The following is an 18717-nucleotide window of genomic DNA, read 5'->3' as shown; positions in this document are numbered from 1 at the left end:
GAATAATCTGCTGTGCCAAGAGCGCGAAACAATAAAAATATCAGATACGCTGCCCGTACGCCGCCAGTTACAGAATAAATACGCTCGGAACACAACGTGGGCGCATCTCGCAGGTGCCAAAAACGAGGTAGAAACGAGAAAAAGTGCGAGAGGCTCTGTACATAAAGAGATCTTATGGATGTGGCCGTCGGGTGGCTTTCCTTAACACTCGGTGAAATAGTTTGTGACACGAAAACTATTTTTCTTAATCGCTCTAAGCATTCCTTAGAGATACTTTATGAGTTAAATAATACTATATAATGTGATTAAAATGGTACTGCAAATATTTCACTCGGAATGGAACTTTTTTCATGTGTTGGCATAATAGCCTTATGTGTAATATCTTGTTAAAGGAACATACCTTTATAAAATACTACAAAATTAAGGGATATGAAAGGACATTCTAGTATTTAAAATAAATATTAAAGGATATTTCTAACATATGGAGTTTTAATAAAGTGAACTGATTTTCAAAAACAGTTTATATAATCGTTTTGGATATTGCTTAAGAGGATAACCATAAATACAAATATTGCCGTGACACTAATGTTTTCAATTCGATTGAAAGAGATTTCTGTGGCATCTCTTTCAAAAACAAGAATAGCCGCTTGCAGCACGAGAATCTTGAATCTTGAGATCTGCCAATTGGCTAATTAGCTGGGCCAGAAGGGGGCGGTTAGGTGCGGGGGGCGTGGCCCAACAGCTGATTGCGCCGAGCACGAGCCACGAACTGCACTGAAAGTTTTGTCGAGCGGAAAAAAAGCTGCAGGCATTGCAGTTTTCGCAGAGCGACGGCGACTGGCGAATCAAACGGACGGAGCAAGCGGAGGAGTATCGCTTCCAGTTCTCAGCCCATCAGTTCCAGAATCAGTTCGGAATCTGTTTCGGAATAGCATCCAGACTAGGCGCTAGGTGAGCTCAATAACCGATTTGCCTTGGTCGAGTGCGGATGCTAGAGCCTCGAAGACGACGACGGCGGTCGCGGAAAAGTGACTCAAACTCTGATGTAATCATTTTCACATGCTGTTACGCCCGCTAAAAACGTTCCGTTCGCATTCGCATATTCATTCTCGGTCGTCGGAAATCGGGCGATTTCGGTTTTTGTTTCGCTTTCGGATTCAGTCTGTTGCTGAGGCGCTCGCGGCCTGGAAGCCAAAAGGTAAACATGGTCACCACTCAACTCAACTTGACTTGAATCGGTTTGGATTGGATTGAATCGGATGTGCTCGACTTTGGGATAGGTGGATAGTTATCAGAGCTAAAAAGTGCGTCCTACGCGAAGCTGTGCGAACTACGTTCTGTTTTAACCCAGTGTTCCGGTTCCCAACTCTCGACACGTATCTGTATCTTCACCCGGTCATCGGTAGTATTGATTTAACATACATTCGGATACCGATGGATGGGAGTGGAATGGAACACCCGCCTTCCAATGAGAGCGCAAAGTTGGCCAAAAGCTTTACGCAAAAGCTTCGGTCAGCTGTGAATAAGCGCCAGAGAGCTCTATACCTATACTATGGAACCATGGATGTTATAGAGAGTGCAAATTTAATTCGGAATTTAATTAGCTCTCTGTAGCTTGGGCGTTCTGTGGGCTCTTTTGCTCTCTGCATTATTTGTTGTTAAAAACTTGAGTTAATGGTGTTTGTGATATCATCAAATTCCAATAAATCTGAGAGATATACATAAAACAAGTTTCAAGTTTAAGATTCTCAATCAAAAGTGTCACGGCAAAATATCGACGGCGGGAAAAGTTCTAAAGTAAATGTTTATCAAACACATTTTGTAGTGACTGCAAGTGGAATAACTATAAAAAGTATTATTGGTGACTCCAACTACTTATAAAGTGTCTTTTTGAAAAAGTAAAAAGATAATTTTCGTGATATAAAGTAAATCTTTTGAAAGTATTATTCTTTATTATAAAGAACCTATAATTTCTTCATAGCAAGTTTAAGAACAACACAACAAGGTTTTTAATAGAGACAATGAATTTTCTCAAAATGTGCCAACTATTCAAGAGTGAAAATTACATTGTGTTCTGCTTCAATAAAACAAGCAAATGTTTCTGGGACTAATGAAGATCAAAGAAAATTAGATATTTGCTACTGTGGACCTTATCCGTGTACCTTTTAATTGCATACTTATGAGCTGAGGCGTACTAAAAATAATTAAAATTAATTGCTGTTGCCGTGTACCCTTTCAGCACAATACAATACTCGAGATCGATTCTATAGTTTCGTGAGAGATCCCCGAGATGACCTCGCGAATGTTCAAGTTCGGCGTAACAGCCGCCAGCGCCTGCGTGGGTTCCGTGCTGGCCTCGTACACCTTGGACCGCTGGAACACCCCTCATGTGGTTCGTGATCCTTACAAATAATATTATATACCTTATATAATGACAATACCTCTACGTTCAGGTCAACAATGCCACTACACCGCCTAAGAGGAAGCGCACGCTGCCCCCACGAGGGGATCAGATCAAATCCCTGATGAGCGGCGAGGAGTTCGACGTGTTGATCATTGGTGGAGGTGCCACTGGAGCGGGATGTGCCCTGGACTCGGTCACAAGAGGTAAGTCCTATATGATCCTACAAGACTAGAACTTTTTCTAAAGAAACTCTCTCCTAAACAGGTCTGAAGACCGCTCTGGTAGAGCTGGATGACTTTGCCAGCGGCACCTCTTCGCGCTCCACCAAGCTTATCCACGGCGGAGTGCGTTACCTGCAGAAGGCCATCCTGGGCGTAAGTATCCCAGACCCACCTCTCTCCATTGTAGCCCGCTAATTATCATCTGTCACCTCAGCTAGACCTTGAGCAGTACCGCATGGTGAAGGAGGCGCTGGCTGAGCGCGCCACCATGCTCGAATCGGCACCCCACTTGACCCACCCTCTGCCCATCATGCTGCCAGTCTACACGTAAATTGAAACAATATCATTTAACAGGGGTGTCACATTTTATTGGTTGCGACAAATTAGTCAGTTAGATGTTATTGTAGCTGTTTTGCTTTCCTTCATCTTTTATCTTGAAATCTATTATCATATGTTTAGTTTGTTTCGGATCATTAGGGAAAGTAAAGGATCTCTAAATAATTTGTTTTTAAATTTAATGCTTAATTTAAGGTACTGGAATACATTATTTAAATTAAATTAAATTAAAATTTATTAATTCATTTCAAGATTCTTTTTTTGCCTATAATCTTGAAATCTGTAAAAATTTGTTGAATTTACTTCGGACCATTAAAAAAAGTTAAGGAACTTGAAATAATTTTTTTAAAAAGCTATATAACATATTATTTATAAATCAAAGCTACTAGGCATACGCAGGAACAAGATGATTAGTTTGTATTGTACATTCATTAATATTAAAAATAGTTATTATTTACAGTAATTTACAGTAAATTTGCACTTCTAAAATGATATGTTATGAATTTTGGTAATTAGGTTAAAGTAATGAAACTGCCAGAACCTCTGTGAGACCTCTCCTAATACTTTTTTTTATAGCTCAACTAACTAATCGTTCCCGATTCCTTAGGTGGTGGCAGGTGCCCTACTACTGGGTGGGCATCAAGGCCTACGATCTGGTGGCCGGCGACCGCAACGTGAAGAGCTCGTACTACCTCTCCAAGAAGGACGCCCTCGAGCTGTTCCCCATGCTCAAGAAGGACAAGCTGTGCGGCGCCATTGTCTACTACGATGGCCAGCAGGACGATGCCAGGATGTGTCTGGCGGTGGCGCTGACTGCCGCCCGCCACGGAGCCACCGTGTGCAACCACGTGGAGGTGAAGGAGCTGCTCAAGAAGGACGACGGCACCGGCAAGCAGGTGCTGTGCGGAGCCAAGGTCAAGGACCATATCTCTGGCAAGGAGTTCACCGTGAAGGCCAAGTGCATTGTGAATGCCGCCGGTCCCTTCACGGACTCCATCCGCAAGATGGACAACCCGACGGTGAAGAGCATCTGCTGCCCCAGCTCCGGAGTCCATATCGTGCTGCCCGGCTACTACAGCCCCGACCAGATGGGTCTGCTGGATCCCTCGACCTCCGACGGACGCGTCATCTTCTTCCTGCCCTGGCAGAGGCAGACGATCGCCGGCACCACCGACCTGCCCTGCGAGATCACCCACAGCCCCACGCCCACCGAGGACGAGATCCAGTTCATCCTCAACGAGATCAAGAACTATCTGAACGCCGACGTGGAGGTGCGCCGCGGAGATGTGCTCTCCGCCTGGAGCGGTATCCGCCCGCTGGTCTCCGATCCCAACAAGGACGACACCCAGTCGCTGGCCCGCAACCACATCGTCCACGTCAGCCCCTCCAATCTCATCACCATCGCCGGCGGCAAGTGGACCACCTACCGGGCCATGGCCGAGCACACCATCGATGCGGCGATCAAGGGTGAGTCTATAAGGGGAATTTAGGTATTATATATAAGAGGGGGTTATATTTCCAAAGCGCATACCTGTAGTTTTTCTTACCTTATCTCTTTTTTTTGATATAAATCAATTAATTTGATATTTATAGGTACCAAAGTGATATTTTTCAATGTTTAATGAACGTGTTCTACTATCAAAAATTGATATATTACATTATAATGTGATTATTAAATTTAATATTTTTAGGTACCAAAATTTTTCATTGTTTATTAAACATGTTTTACTATCAAAAATTGATATACCATATTATAATGTCAAATTCATATAGATAACAATTGTACTGTTTGTTTTTTGTTGTCTTTCTTATTCAATAATGAACGTTTCCTTATGATACTGATAAGTTAGTCATTTTAAAAACCTAGATAAGATAACGAAAATCCCGATAATCGCATCAGTTTTCAATGGGTGTTATAATTTAATTCACTTGTTCCCTTTAATAGCCTGCAACTTGAAGCCTGAGCGCGCCGAGGCTGTTACCTCTTACCTGAAGATTGAGGGCGGACAGGGCTGGACCCCGACCATGTACATCCGCCTGGTGCAGGACTTCGGACTCGAGTGCGAGGTGGCCCAGCACCTGGCCAAGTCGTACGGCGACCGCGCCTTCGCCGTGTCCAAGATGGCCTCGCTGACCGGCAAGCGCTGGCCCATCATCGGCAACCGTATCCACCCCGAGTTCCCCTACATCGACGCCGAGATCCGGTACGGAGTGCGCGAGTATGCCTGCACCGCCGTGGACATGATCGCGCGTCGTCTGCGACTGGCCTTCCTCAACGTCCAGGCGGCCCAGGAGGCACTGCCCGTGATTGTGGACATTATGGCCGAGGAGCTGGGCTGGTCCAAGGACGAGAAGGAGCGCCAGCTCAAGAACGCTACCGAGTTCCTGGCCAACGAGATGGGACACTCGGTCAACCGCACCTCCAAGGAGCGCATCCCCATCAAGCTGTCCAAGGAGGAGATCCAGACGTACATCAAGCGCTTCCAGCTGATCGACAAGGACAAGAAGGGCTACGTCTCCATCAACGATATCCGCCGTGCCCTCAAGAGCTTCGGCGATGCCGACGTTTCCGGCGAGCAGCTGCACGAAATTCTGCGCGAAATCGATACCAACATGAATGGCCAGGTGGAGCTGGACGAATACCTCCAGGTGGGTTATAGTTATAAAAGAAAAGCTTGGGACCTGTTCCTCGAGTGCCGGCTAACATTGAACTAAGGTCACGATAAGAAAGCGGATTAGCTTTATCTGGTTGTTAGTTTTTCGGACAGACACTAAACTCTCACTTTATCTGTTACTCGAGAAAACGGCCTTTGCGCATGAAAACCCATTTAAAAGATAACCATTCTCATAGATTATATTTTTAACAATTGTTAATTCATGTCTTGACTTTACTATTGAGTAAGAAAGCATTGCTTAAGACAAAACCATATTTATTGACAAAAATTGGCACTGTTTCCCTTCCAATAAACAGAGAAACAGAGGCTGGGATTATAAAAGATTTACATGAACATCACTAACGACTATTCAAAATTGCAGATGATGTCGGCCATCAAGACGGGCGACGTGGCCTACTCCCGGTTTGCGCGCATGGCGGAACTGGAGGAGCAGAAGCACGAGGCGGCCAATCTGAAGACGAAGATCAGCGTGGACCGATCCGGAGGAGGCCTGTAAGAGCACAAGCGACTTAACAACGACGACCACATCACCCGGCCATCGGAGGCAAGGACTAGGCTTAAGATCGAACGGTTAAGATCAAACTTATTTTCATTTTGCTGTTAATAAAAACTCTTTCAACTCACAGATGCCCGATGACCAACTTAATTAGCTTACGAAATTAGCTTAGCCTGCAACTCTATTCATCTTTTTTCACACCTGGAGGGGGTGGTTGTGGACTGGAGCCACCATTTCCATTTGTTTTTGGCTTGGCACCATATTCATTTGGAATGGAATTCTTAACGCCCACTGGGGGATTTTGTTTGGATTGGTTTGGTTGGACGGGAGGAGTTGCCGCCTTCGGTTTTGGATTTGGTTTGACGGGAGTGGGTTCCATCTTTGCCATTGGCTTGGTTCCGTTCTGGGCCTCTGCAGACTTCTCCTTTTCTTTAATGCCATTTGGATTGGTATTCTCAGCAACCACTGGAGGATTTTGTTTAGCGTGGCCTGCTTGAAGGGGGGCAGTTACTACTTTGGCTGGTTTTGGATTTGGTTTGACGGGAGTGGGTTCCATCTTTGCCTTTGGCTTGGTTCCGTTCTGGGCCTCTGCAGACTTCTCCTTTTCTTTAATGCCATTTGGATTGGTATTCTCAGCAACCACTGGAGGATTTTGTTTAGCGTGGCCTGCTTGAAGGGGGGCAGTTACAACTTTGGCTGGTTTTGGATTTGGTTTGACGGGAGTGGGTTCCATCTTTGCCTTTGGCTTGGATCCGGTCTGGATCTCCACTGGCTTCTTCTCTAGTGCATTCGGTTTTGGAATTGCTTTGTTGGGAGTAGATTGCACCTTTGCCTCTACAGTTTGCTTGGGTTCTTTCGGCTTGGGACTGGATGTGGCGGCCCCCTTCTGCTCATTGGGTTTTGCGGGATTACAATCCTGGTTCGGTTTAGGGCTGGTCTTTTGGCCGTTTCCATTCGGTGACTTATTTTCAGCACCTTTGTCCTTCTCCTTGTTACCTTTACAATAAAAAAATGGGTCATATATGAATTACTACAGTTTTGATTTGGGACTATAATTGGTTCTCGTACTGAAAGAGCTCTGCACATTGTTCTCGATGTCGCCGGTGAGGTTTCCATCGCCACGTCTAAAGGTATATTCAGCCTTCGTCACGCAGTTAAACATATCCGCTCGCTGGGGATCGGTTAGTTCGGCAAACATGTCCAGTTTGGGGTCCCAGAAGAAGGGCAGTTTTCCCTTCTTGGAGGTCAACTTAAGGGTTTCACCCAACTTGCTAAGCATCTGGAAAAATGGGGGATTAGTTCGCTGAAGTGTCTTACAAAAGTCCATAAGATTAAGACTTCCAAATCCAATACTCACGTCGATCAAAATCTCTGTCAGGGATTTCTGCCAGTAACTGGCATCCCGGCGAGTCACCTCCCACAGAAAGAGCGTCTTGATATAGTAGCTCTTAAGATTTGCTTTGTTTTTGACGTTGCGGTGCTGCTTCAACAGACGGATGGCGTTCTTCAGGTTGTTCTTGCCGTGGAGAAGCCTGCGCTCCGCGTCGTAGAAGGAGGCCCTGAAGGATGGGTTCTCGTTTTGGGCTGGTTTCATGGGCTTCGGAATGGCATCCCAGTAAGGCGTTCCTGCGAAGTATTTCATCTGCTCCGGGGCCAAGACGACCTGAGCCGCCGAAAGCTTGATGGCCGGAACAAAGTCCACGGAGTACTCGTAGCGCCCCTTCACGAAGATCGTGTGGGCGGGTCCGCACTTTTTGTAGGAAAGGGGCGAGATCTCCCCACCCACTTCGATCTGTTTGTCCATCTTGTTGAAGGTCTGGGTCATAATTCCCTGCAACCAGCTCTGGAGCTTGTCCTCCAGCAGCTGCTTTTTGCCGTTTACGATCTTCTGGAGGAGCTCGAAGACTGCCTTGTTGTGCTCCTGTTTTCTAATTATCTCCATTATCTTGCTCATGTCCAGAATCACGTTGCCTGGCCAAAAAGGCGTTAGTATCTAAGTCCAGCTACATTCTTAGAATACTTTCTCACCTGGCTTACGGGGATCAGCCCTAGCAATGATCTTATCATTCTCGGGAAACGTGAGGTGAATCACCAAATCGAACTCATCTGGCATCGATACCTTGAGGTTATCGCCATAGCCACCTGAACAGGATAAAGACATGATTTTACAACCAAGCAAGTCAAATTTTGATAAGATATCTACTGGCTGCAATTTATTTACAAATTGATATTGAATTCCAGGAAACTAGGCAGGAAGTTAGGTAAAGCCTTTTATTTGAAATAAAAAATTACATATTGGTAATGTTACTCTTATAAGAAAGGAAGCTTCTAGAATAACTCTTTCTCTTCTTATAGAAAAACTTTTAGGTAAAATTAACCAACATAATAGTTAAATTTTCTCAATCCACCGAATTGTCAATTTGGCTAACGAAATAGTTACTCTCCCAACAACAAAGAACACTCAGCTTACCATTTTATGGTAGTTTAACTATTACTATTAATATATGGTTACTAGAACAATAAAATACACGTCACTATTTTTAATAGTTTTTAACCTCTTTTACAGTTAGGTAACTATCCATATAGGTCAATATTAACCATTATATTTTTTTGTGTATACTCTAATTTGACGTACATAATATGTAAGTTTGTAACAGGAAGCTGAGAGGCACGCACAGTTCATGTTGGCCTTCATCTTGAAATTTGATTACTTTGCTAAAACTTGAATATTTTTGAGAGACACTCAGACACAGCTCTGTACCTTGCTGTTGGTTTTATATACAATACACACAATTTTTGTATATCAAAAAGATTTTAACAAGAGACCGATTGACCACTGTGGGTACTTGAACTTGAGGGAAATTTTTGATATCAGTAAGGGTATAAAACTTTCGTCACTCCGGAATCTCGCTTTCCGGTCGTAATTTCGTTCATCGTTTCGGTTCTTATCGCAGCTAAGCAGTGACGACACAACCAGTGCAATTTGCAGCCGTTTTACCGGATCTGATCGGACCAGTGATACCTTGTTGCAATTCCAGTCTCACTTTCTCGATTGGAGACCGAGGCACTCACTCAGGAATTCGCGTTGCAAGTGGAGAGTGGAGAATGTAGAATAGAGACTGGGAACTTACCGCCTAGTGTGTATCCGGTGACCAGTTTTCCCAGAACTCCCGATCCCTTCCACTCGCTGTACACCTTGTCCCGCAGGGCGTTGTAGTGGGTGGTGTACTTCTCGCGGTGCTGGTCGAAGTTGACGAACTTCCCGTTCGCCTGGTTGATGCTGTTTTCCAAGTTGTTAGCCATGCTGCTGCTGCTACCGAATTGCTTCCGTCGTCGATCGCCGCCGAGTGCTATCTGAACCATCAATTTAGCCGGCCGGCGAGAGGAAACCTACTGGTAGCTCGGCTCTCTGGATTCCACAGCTGATCGCTGTTCGAATTTCGAATTCCGAAGAGAGAAGTATCTTGTAAGTACACACATATGTTGCTTATAGGCGCTCCTGAAAAGTAAACCCATGGAACGATAATCTGTTAAATGAAAATTGTACTGATGGTCTAAAACATTTTATTTTATAATAATTTTGAATAGGTGTTCATAATTTATGAACAAACATGATAACACACATATAATGGTGGGAATTTCACAAAATCAGATTGCCACCCATATCAACCAGAGGGTTTAAGACTCCAGAAAATGTTTATGTCTGCGGCTCTGGGAATCACACACTCCCCACAAGCTGTGAAGACTATATTCGGGAAATCACCAATTTAATTTAAGAAGTTGAGGAAATTAAGTTTCTGAGAAATCATAAACATTTCAAGATACGTGGTTGTTTGACTTGAAAGAATAAAGTTTTTGAAAAATAACAAACAACTCAAGAAACGTGGTTGTTTAAAATGCAATTTCAGTATATGTAGGCGTTCCTAAAAAGAAAACCCATGGAACGGGAATCGGTTAGATGAAAATGGTTTTGATGATCTAAAACATCTTCTTTTATAATAATTATTCAGGTATTATTCGCAGTGTTCATATGATGGGAATTTTACAAATTCAGATTGCCACCCATATCAACCAGTAGGTTAAAGACTTCAGAAAATGTTTTTGTCTTCGGCTCTGGGAATCGCACACTCACCACAAGCTGTGAAAATTCCTTTCGGGAAATCCCAAATTTTGTTTAAGAAGTTGAGGAAATAAAGTTTCTGAAAAATCATAAACATATCAAGATACGTGGTTGTTTAAAATGCAATTTCAAGAATATTTTATTGATCGGTATTTTTAATTTAAGTGGTATTCATATTGATTTTCCATTAGCACGTCACATTTGCAGAATTGAGAGAACAATCATAATTCATTGATCCATAAATTGAATGTTATTTCACTTGTTTCTTGCTGTGTCTGACTTGTTTGTATGTTTTTCGTTTTTCCTTTTATGTATGCGCGTATAAATACTAGGGAGTTGCAAAAATATTTTACAATAACAATCAAAAGTACAATCGATAGTTGGTACGTTGGATAATTGATAGATAAATAGATTAACAAAGGCATAGGCCAATAAAGCAAGAGTTCTGTTGTAAATCTTAGTTCTCAACTAATGCGTGGGGAGGGGAGTTTGGAGGGGTCTTGGGAGACGACAACCCATGGAATTGAAACCACTTGCAGCTAGCGGGGTTGAAAGCGGAATCCGGATGGAGGAGGAGGTTAGCCTGTCCTGATCCGATCTGAATGGTTCTTCTTTGCTATCGGAGGTTTACTTTCCTCTGCTACAGATACATCTGAACCAAAGTAAGCTGCGGGTTCCTATTGTTTGCGTTTCTGCTCAGTTGCGATTCTTTTCAGTTGAATGTATATACTTATGTAAAAAAGAGTAAAAAGACGCACAGTTCTCGCGCTGGCGCCAAAACTTAATGCTTAGCTTACAGCTAGGTATATATATATATATATATCTGCACGATAAATATCTATGTATTTGCAACAGATGCCCTATATTGTTAATATGCCATGTTATCGGGTGGTAGTAGAAAATTGGAAGAGAAAAAGAGTGGCGCATATGCTAAGTTACACGATAAGTATGCTCTATCTATGTGAGTGTCTATTTATAATTGATTTTTACACACTTCATTGCAATCGCTTGCCTGGTGTTTGATTCAGCGATAAACAATTGGCGATCGACGATAGTAGCCATCGATAAACACAACTCAAAGGTAATCGTATAAATATATGTATAGGTATCTATCTAATCGCAGATACTGTGAGAACATTGAGAAACGTTTCGTGTTTTTGGTTGTTTGCTAGAGTTGTATAATTAAGAGTTTAGGTTTAACTTTGAGACTTTTGCACAGCATTTATTTTTATACATTCTCGTTTATGTTCTTTTTATTCATATGTCTATATGGTATTTTCCAGTACAAGTACAAATCGAGTAAAAACCTCTCTATACATATCCAAAATCAATGTAAACCAGTGAATCAAAAATAAATGCGAGTTTTGTTAACTAATCCGAGAGTAAAGGTTGGAAGCCAGACAACAAATAATCGAAAGAAGTCTAGAAAGACACTCTAGGGTTGGGATAGATAAACAGGATAGGATAGAAAGTGGGTTCGGGGATTGGGGGCTGCAGCTACCGTAGAGCGTATAATGAATCAGTCTTTGCGCGTCACAAGTCATCAATCGAACGGGAAAACGATACGATAAATATATCGAAATCAACGCTAAGCGGGGATCGGATTTGGATTTTCGGATCGGGAGGGGGAGGCTACTAATGCGGATTCGACTGAGGATCCTCGGGCATACAAACCGTACAAAAACTAGCTAGATACAAACATACAATACATTTTATCAGTATTATCATCGATTCGATTCGATTAGCTTTAGCTTCGATTTGGTTTCCTTTGTATACAAAGTAGATAATATTCGAATTACAATTATAATTGCGGTACGAGTACGTAATAAGTGTAAATACGTAAATACGGTAAAACAAGTTAACAAGCATTAATGCAATTATTCCGCATCGAATTGGAATTTGATTTCGCTTAGAGTCGAGGTTAACGTTAGTTTAGAGTAGAGTGTAAGTTAGAGTTAGGTGTGGGTTAGCTTTGAGCCTAGCCAAAAATTGAATTACAGAATCGAGAGCGTAGCGTAGTATGCAAAGTGGTAGTTAGATCCATATCCATATGTATATCGGTGCGACGCATATCCGATCACAGATCAGATATCCACCGCCCTCCTTGTTTACTCGTAATTGGTGCTTTTCCATTTCGTTTAGGTTTAGAGTTACAAAAAGTACTTGGAGGAGAGTAACGAATAAAAATCTCATCTCTGCCCTCGGCTATCATATATCATATATGTGTGGTTGCTTTTATCGAATACAATACAATACGTACAATAAAAAAATGTATAATTAGATTTATAATTTCTTTAGAATTTAGAAGTTCAATGCAAATGAACGCTGCATGGCGTCAGCGCTTTTTTTAACCATCTTCTGCATTTGATTTCTGTTAACCTGAATACAAAAATACATTATCATAAATATATTTATATGTTCGCGTGTATATGTATGTATGTATATGTATGCAATTGGTAATTAACTGTCTGGTAACGACAACGACAAAACGATTTCGATACGGATTTGTATTTGCATTTGGATGTGGTTGCGTTGCTGGATGCGTTCTGCATCTGTGGGATGTGAGCTGTAGGATGTCGGATGTTCCGGGGCCCAAGATCCCCTAACCCAGATCCTTCCTCTACTTGTTGTTCTGGGCCATCACGTGGGGCGACTTGTAGAAGTTCTGCACGAATTCCGAGAGGCTGTAGACCGCTCCAGGACCCTTGCCTGCGCTCATGCAGATGAAGTCGCCCAGACAGTGCATGTTTGCTGTGGGGAGTGCAAAAAGGCATATAAGTCAGGGGTCTTAAGATCTTAAATCCTTCAACCTACTGTTGGAGAGAATGGGTGGATACGAGGGCGGCGGCTTGATCCAACTGCCATCCGGTCGACGCATGTGACGCCGGTCCGACGAGAACTCAATGAGATATGTGTCTGCGGGTATGACTCTGAAGAATCTGTTGGGAATAAGGTGAAGCTTAGTATTCAACTCTTTTCAGGGATCTAATAGGAGACTCACCTGTGGTGCTCCGGTCGCAGGGCCAGATCGGAGCGGAACGTCTCCGTCACGTACTTGTGGAAATATGTGGGAAAGGGCAGCGTGGTGTCCAGATCGAACACCAAACAGCGGTTCAGCGAGGGATTGTGCATGAAGAAGACGTGGTAGTCCTGAAGGTAAAAGGTTATCGTTATAATAAGTATATAAAGATGTATTATGTGAAAGCAGCAAAATATTTAATAAGTTAATAAATCAATAAAACCGCTTTTTAATTCTTTAAATATTTTAAGAAAATATAGAGGTAATGGATCATATTTTATAAGTACTCTAATGTTATTAACGCTGGTTCTAAACGATACAGCTGCAGTCTAAACATCATTGTATATTCTAAACATAAGTTATGTGCAGCTGCTTCATCGTTAACAACTTTTATGGTTATTTGATAGTTTCATTTTATGAAATGTGATCAGCAATTTGATTTTTTAAATTTGTTGGTTCATCAACTTACCCATATCACAACTTGATCATCGCCTCGTCCGGCCTTCTGGCGCCAAAGTGGCACGGTGCGACCCTCGTTGGAGACGAAGACGGCGTAGCACTTGGACAGCTCCTCTGGCCTCGTCCGCTTCACCTGCTCGCAGAGCTTCCACACGTTCTCCTCGCTGGGTGTAAAACGGGGGATTAGCAATCTATAGATGTACTGCTTAAAGGCTAGATTAAGATTAAGTCCCAGTCACAGTCCGAGTCCCAGTCCGGGGCTAATCCCTGCACGAAATGTCAAGTGGCTGAACTCATTCCAACCTTTATCAGCAACAGGCCGCCTCTTTGGCATTATAATAATCGATTTTGCCTGGCACGCGGCTGACTTTTTGGCCCATACCTCTTGCCAGTTTAGTGTTTATGGCTCTTTCGAATGAACTCCAATCAATTTTGCTGCCACACATTGTTGCTCGCCTGCTGGCGGAGGGCTGGAGTGGGCGGTCTCAGGTGCATGTGAGTGGGGCATTAAACTAGGTGGCCCAACAAAGGCAGCCATATCAACAGTAACAGGTATAACAAGGACTCGAGGGGCTGGTGGATGGGGTGGCATATGAAAGGAGGTGGCCGAAAGAGGGGTTCACGGCCCACTCAAGTGGCGCGGTCAAAAGTCGCGACTGAAAGTGGCTCGCGGCGATATCGTGAGCTGGCGTTATTAATGCCGCCAGGCAGAGATTGCTCCAGGCAGGCGGAAAGGGAGGGTTTCTGTGGGGGTTTCTCAGGGTGGTTCAACCCAAGACCCCATTTAAGTGGCTTCTCCGAAACAGCACAGCAAGAAAGTTCTATATGATTTTAGGTGTATTTGCAGCTTACTCATAAGTTTATTACCATTGAATTTTAATTTCTTTAAAAATAATTTTAAATATTTAAATACTTGTTTAAGAAAATTTGAAAATAATATCATTAGTCAGCGTTTTGATCTTAAGGTCCTCAGGTATTTGGGAACATATTCACTTTTATTCAAATTCATTTTGCTGATTAAGCAGCTGGCGAAATATGACCATTCCATTAAGAGAAAAGTATTCTACCTTGAATTGGTTGCATATCTTTATGGAAAAGTAAAAGTGTGGCAGTCTTTTTAGCGTAACATGCGAACGAGAAATGGCGTTTAATAGAAGTTCTTTACTCGTTTATTGTAAAATTGAATTTGAATTAAAATTGTATATATTTTTGAATAATATAAAATCTTTTGCTGAGTGCAGCGGCCAAAATGCCAGCAGGCAGTGTCTAAAACTGCCAGCCGCTGCCAAACGCGACCCACAGATGGCGCTGCTGTGGTGTGTATGCCGAGGAAAACGAGGCAAGCGAGAGCGGAGGGTTTTCCAGAGTTTTCCTGGAATGAGAGATGAATCTGAGTGCAAATGTGAGTGCGCGAGCAGTTGCGAATTAATCAATGAACATGTCCTGCGGGAGAATGGGGAGGAGAGGGGTGGTGGGTGGTTGGGTGATGGGTGCTGATGGGTGGTATGAGGTCAGAGAACGCGACGACATTTTATCTGGCCATGTAAATGGGTGTGCGTGTGTAAAAACTTTTTTATGTTCTGCGCCTCATACTTTATATTTGTTGCCGCTTTTTTGTACATTTCTGTGTGTGTGTGTGGGTGGCAGGACATAAAACTCATATCACGCGGCAGGATAAACAAGTTCCCGCCGCCAATTCATCGGGGGACCGCCTGCCAAGTTGCCATTACTTAGTCCCCGTCGCCGCCATTTTTGCAATTAGCATTTTAAATATTGTGCTCCAAACACACAGGGATATGCTATATAGTACGTATATGGTAAGAATATGGTACCATACCATATAGTATAGTACATATACTATGTGTTTTGTTTAATTTTTGCTTTGCTTTTCGAATGTTTTTGTTGTTCGGTCGGTCGTTTGTTTTATAGTCGAAACGCGCCTCTCGCATGTGGCCATAAAAACGAACCCCGAACCCATCCACATCACCATCCCCATCACCATCCCCATCCCCATCCCCATGCCCCATCCTTCGGCTCGTCCTACCCCACAGTCACACGGACACAACACCAGCACAGTGGCACGCTTTTCTTGTTGGCAGACATGACCGTTTGACCTAATTTCTGGAGCTGCGCAGCGCCAAACGGCGCCGCATCAGGATTCTCAGAAGCGGGCTTCAAATTCGGGAGGCGGCGAAAGGATGCGGAGACGCACGGGACTCACAGGACTCGTAGGACTCGCAGGACTCGCAGGAGTGAGTGAGTAATGAGCGAATTTGAATGCAAAGCGGGGCCCATCGGAGGCGACACAATAATGAAAATCATCCGAGAGGAGGCGGCACAGGACGAAGGACATGTCTCCGCTGAGTGGCGAATGTTGTTGCCAAAAGAGATAACGCACAAAAATAAAATATACATAATTAAAAGAACGAACGCTCGGCAGTTGGGACTGGCCAGGCATGAGATAATCATTCACAGAAGTGTGAAAGGCAGCGGGAATCATGTGCATCAGAGGAGCTGGGCTGCTTAATTCCCAAAACAGTGGTCACTCGCTAATGTAAACAGGGGTATTTAAATTTGAATAGTTTTTCAAAGTGAATATTTTGGATAGAATAAGAATATTTTGGATATTTGTTAAACAATAAAGGTCACAAGCAAGTAATTATGATTGAAAGATTTTTTATTTTAATAAAGTTACTAAAAAAGTCTGCTTCGGTGGTAGGAAAACAAAACAAAAACTTTTATTTTGGTTAAATCATATAAAGGTATTTATGATTTGTGTTGGCTAACACCTTGAGAAGAATAACCCTAGTCTGTATAAAGGTAAAAAGTTTCTGAAATAGGTAGAATAATTTCATATCCTCTGGTTTCTTTGTTCTAATCTAAACCTATCCAATTAGGAAATTGGTAATATCATAGCTTATTATGAGTAAGATTCCAGAAATAAACATATTTCCTAAGAATAGCAAATGTAATCTTTGCAAGAAAAATATTCTCATATAGCGAGGGACCACTGTGCTTAGTTTATTAGGCTCAGCCGTATTCTCCACAGCCTTCGAGTTCCCCTGGGAGGCATCCTATATATCTTAGCCATTAGCTGTGTTAATATTCAGGTACTGAAGGTTGGGTGAATGATTTCGGCCGCCTAATGAAAAAGTTTTCCATCTCCACGGCGTTTGTTGTTGTTATCGTTTGTCGTCTGTTAGCTGTTGCTTTTGTTCCTGCCCCAAGGGGATATGCCATATAGCATATACTACATACAGTGTATACTCACCAGTAACAGGACACATAGGAGCAGTCCGCTATTTTGGGGAACAAAAAGTCCGTGGTCATCTTGATGCGTTCCGGGATCGGATCTGTGGTGCTGGCTGTATCTTTTACGGCTGCTGTGGGGTTATCCTTGGGCCAGGAGCTGTGGGCGGATTGTTGTTGGGGGCCGGGAGCTAATTGTCACTGGGGGCTGGGAGATTGCACGAGACACGAGACGAGCGATATATAATCACTGCATTATGCGCCGCTGCCTGGACAAAAGCAGGGTGGTGTGTGTATCCGTATCCGTATCTGTATCTGTGTCTATGCGGTGGCATCGGAGGAGGCTGGCTGCCTGGCTAGTCCTTGTCCTGCTCGATCCTGCTGCTCCTGGCGCTTCCTCAGCGGCATTCCTCCTTTCCCGGGAACGATGGTGCGTTGAAAGGGGCTCCTCTGTTTTTATATTTTTGTTATTTTCCCTGTCTGTTTTTCTGGCTTCCAGGATGCTCTGCTCACTCACACACACATACACATGCACTCTGGCTCTCTCTCGCAAAGGAGCCGATTTCTCGTTTTCGTTTTCGTTTCGTTTCGATTTTTGCGAATTAAATTATGCTAAGGATGCTGGAGAGCTTGTATCTCTTGTTGCTGCTGCCTTTTCAGTTGTTTTGGGAACGCACACCTGGCTGAAAACAAAGGCGCTCATCCCCCGCTGATTTTCCGATTTTCCTTATGGGGGGAGGAGGCGGAGGGGGGCGGCACAAGGATGGGGGCGGGCTGACCAGGTGACAGAGCCTGGGGCAACACACTCAGCAGACCATGGAATTGGGGTTCTCCACAAAAGTTCCCCAAGTCCAGTTCGGTTCCGGATAAAGTACGGGGCAATCAAAAGGGCGTCCTGAAGAATTGCGAAGAATGCGCTTTGGGGGACCCTCTCTATCTCAGCTTTTCCTTTTCCCTTATCCCACGCTCTGGTGGGGTGGCTTTTCCGCTTTTTTTTTTCTCGGCACACTCCGCTCCGTGTTGTGTACGCGTTCCCGAACTCGCACAGTGTGACCCACGTTGGGGCACAACGGAATTCTGGGAAAAGTTCTGGCGCTACCGTGAGAAGTGAACAAGTTCAAGTTTACCACTGAACCAAAACAGAAGCGCGCGGGATTTAAAAAATGCGGAAACGTTCTTCATCCATAAAAAGAGAAAATTCTGACGTTCTCAGCTTAGTTAAAAATGTTTTTACAAATAGAACGACATTTTTAAAGTTGCCACTGCTTTTACTTTGCTCGAATCATTGCTCAAATTGTTTATCTCAACATATAAGTAGTACTAGTGTATACTTATAAAATAGCTGTTAAATAAACTTAGTTTAACATTTCTTTTCTCACTAGTATTTCTTTCTAGTATTAAAAACATTGATACCAAAATGTACTTACACGGTTTTTAAGAACGAATGTTCTCAATTTAAGAACTATGTACTTGAATATTTCATTTCAGACATATATGTATATTTTATCAAAATAACAAACAAGTCAAAACAAAGTTAATTTAAGGATATTAAACGGTGACTTTGATATGAAATGCGTTTTTTTTGTACATAAGATTATTGTATATAATTATTTTCCGAGCACGGACGTAAAATACAGATGTACTATTACAAGCGAATTGGATTTTTCGAAAAATTAACATTTGGGAAGGTTACCTGATCTGTGGTGCAAATTATAGCTTTATCAACTATGAATTAGTT

General features: G+C 43.0%; 3 protein-coding genes across 5 annotated transcripts; 1 reads left to right on the top strand and 2 right to left on the bottom strand.

The window, feature by feature from the left end:
• Window positions 1-6261, top strand: Gpo1 (glycerophosphate oxidase 1). Of its 3 annotated transcripts, none has more exons than XM_017085494.4 (8): window positions 1-127; window positions 2240-2392; window positions 2454-2607; window positions 2669-2778; window positions 2840-2952; window positions 3569-4428; window positions 4907-5610; window positions 5998-6261. In XM_017085494.4, the coding sequence occupies exons 2-8, from the start codon at window positions 2291-2293 to the stop codon at window positions 6130-6132; spliced, it is 2178 nt and encodes a 725-aa protein (XP_016940983.1). In that variant the 5' UTR covers window positions 1-127; window positions 2240-2290; the 3' UTR covers window positions 6133-6261. The 3 variants fall into 3 exon arrangements, with proteins under 3 accessions (XP_016940983.1, XP_016940981.1, XP_016940982.1); XM_017085492.4 differs by lacking the exon at window positions 1-127 and adding an exon at window positions 793-951; XM_017085493.4 differs by lacking the exon at window positions 1-127 and adding an exon at window positions 974-1198.
• Window positions 5875-9503, bottom strand: cGlr1 (cGAS-like receptor 1). The gene is made up of 5 exons (XM_017085495.4): window positions 9264-9503; window positions 8161-8274; window positions 7490-8103; window positions 7201-7411; window positions 5875-7128 (listed from the first exon to the last, which is right to left on the bottom strand). The coding sequence occupies exons 1-5, from the start codon at window positions 9493-9495 to the stop codon at window positions 6314-6316; spliced, it is 1986 nt and encodes a 661-aa protein (XP_016940984.4). The 5' UTR covers window positions 9496-9503; the 3' UTR covers window positions 5875-6313.
• Window positions 9504-12446: 2943 nt separating this feature from the next.
• tun (N-terminal glutamine amidase tungus) lies at window positions 12447-18038 on the bottom strand. Its single transcript, XM_017085732.4, has 5 exons — window positions 17002-18038; window positions 13741-13894; window positions 13254-13402; window positions 13067-13191; window positions 12447-13003 (listed from the first exon to the last, which is right to left on the bottom strand). Exons 1-5 carry the CDS (start codon window positions 17058-17060, stop codon window positions 12873-12875), a joined length of 618 nt encoding a protein of 205 aa, XP_016941221.1. The 5' UTR covers window positions 17061-18038; the 3' UTR covers window positions 12447-12872.
• Window positions 18039-18717: the final 679 nt, after the last annotated feature.

The sequence above is a fragment of the Drosophila suzukii genome, chromosome 2R, assembly GCF_043229965.1.
Source record: "Drosophila suzukii chromosome 2R, CBGP_Dsuzu_IsoJpt1.0, whole genome shotgun sequence".
In the NCBI taxonomy this organism is placed as follows: Eukaryota; Metazoa; Arthropoda; class Insecta; order Diptera; family Drosophilidae; genus Drosophila; species Drosophila suzukii.
This window is presented reverse-complemented; position numbering and strand designations above follow the sequence as displayed.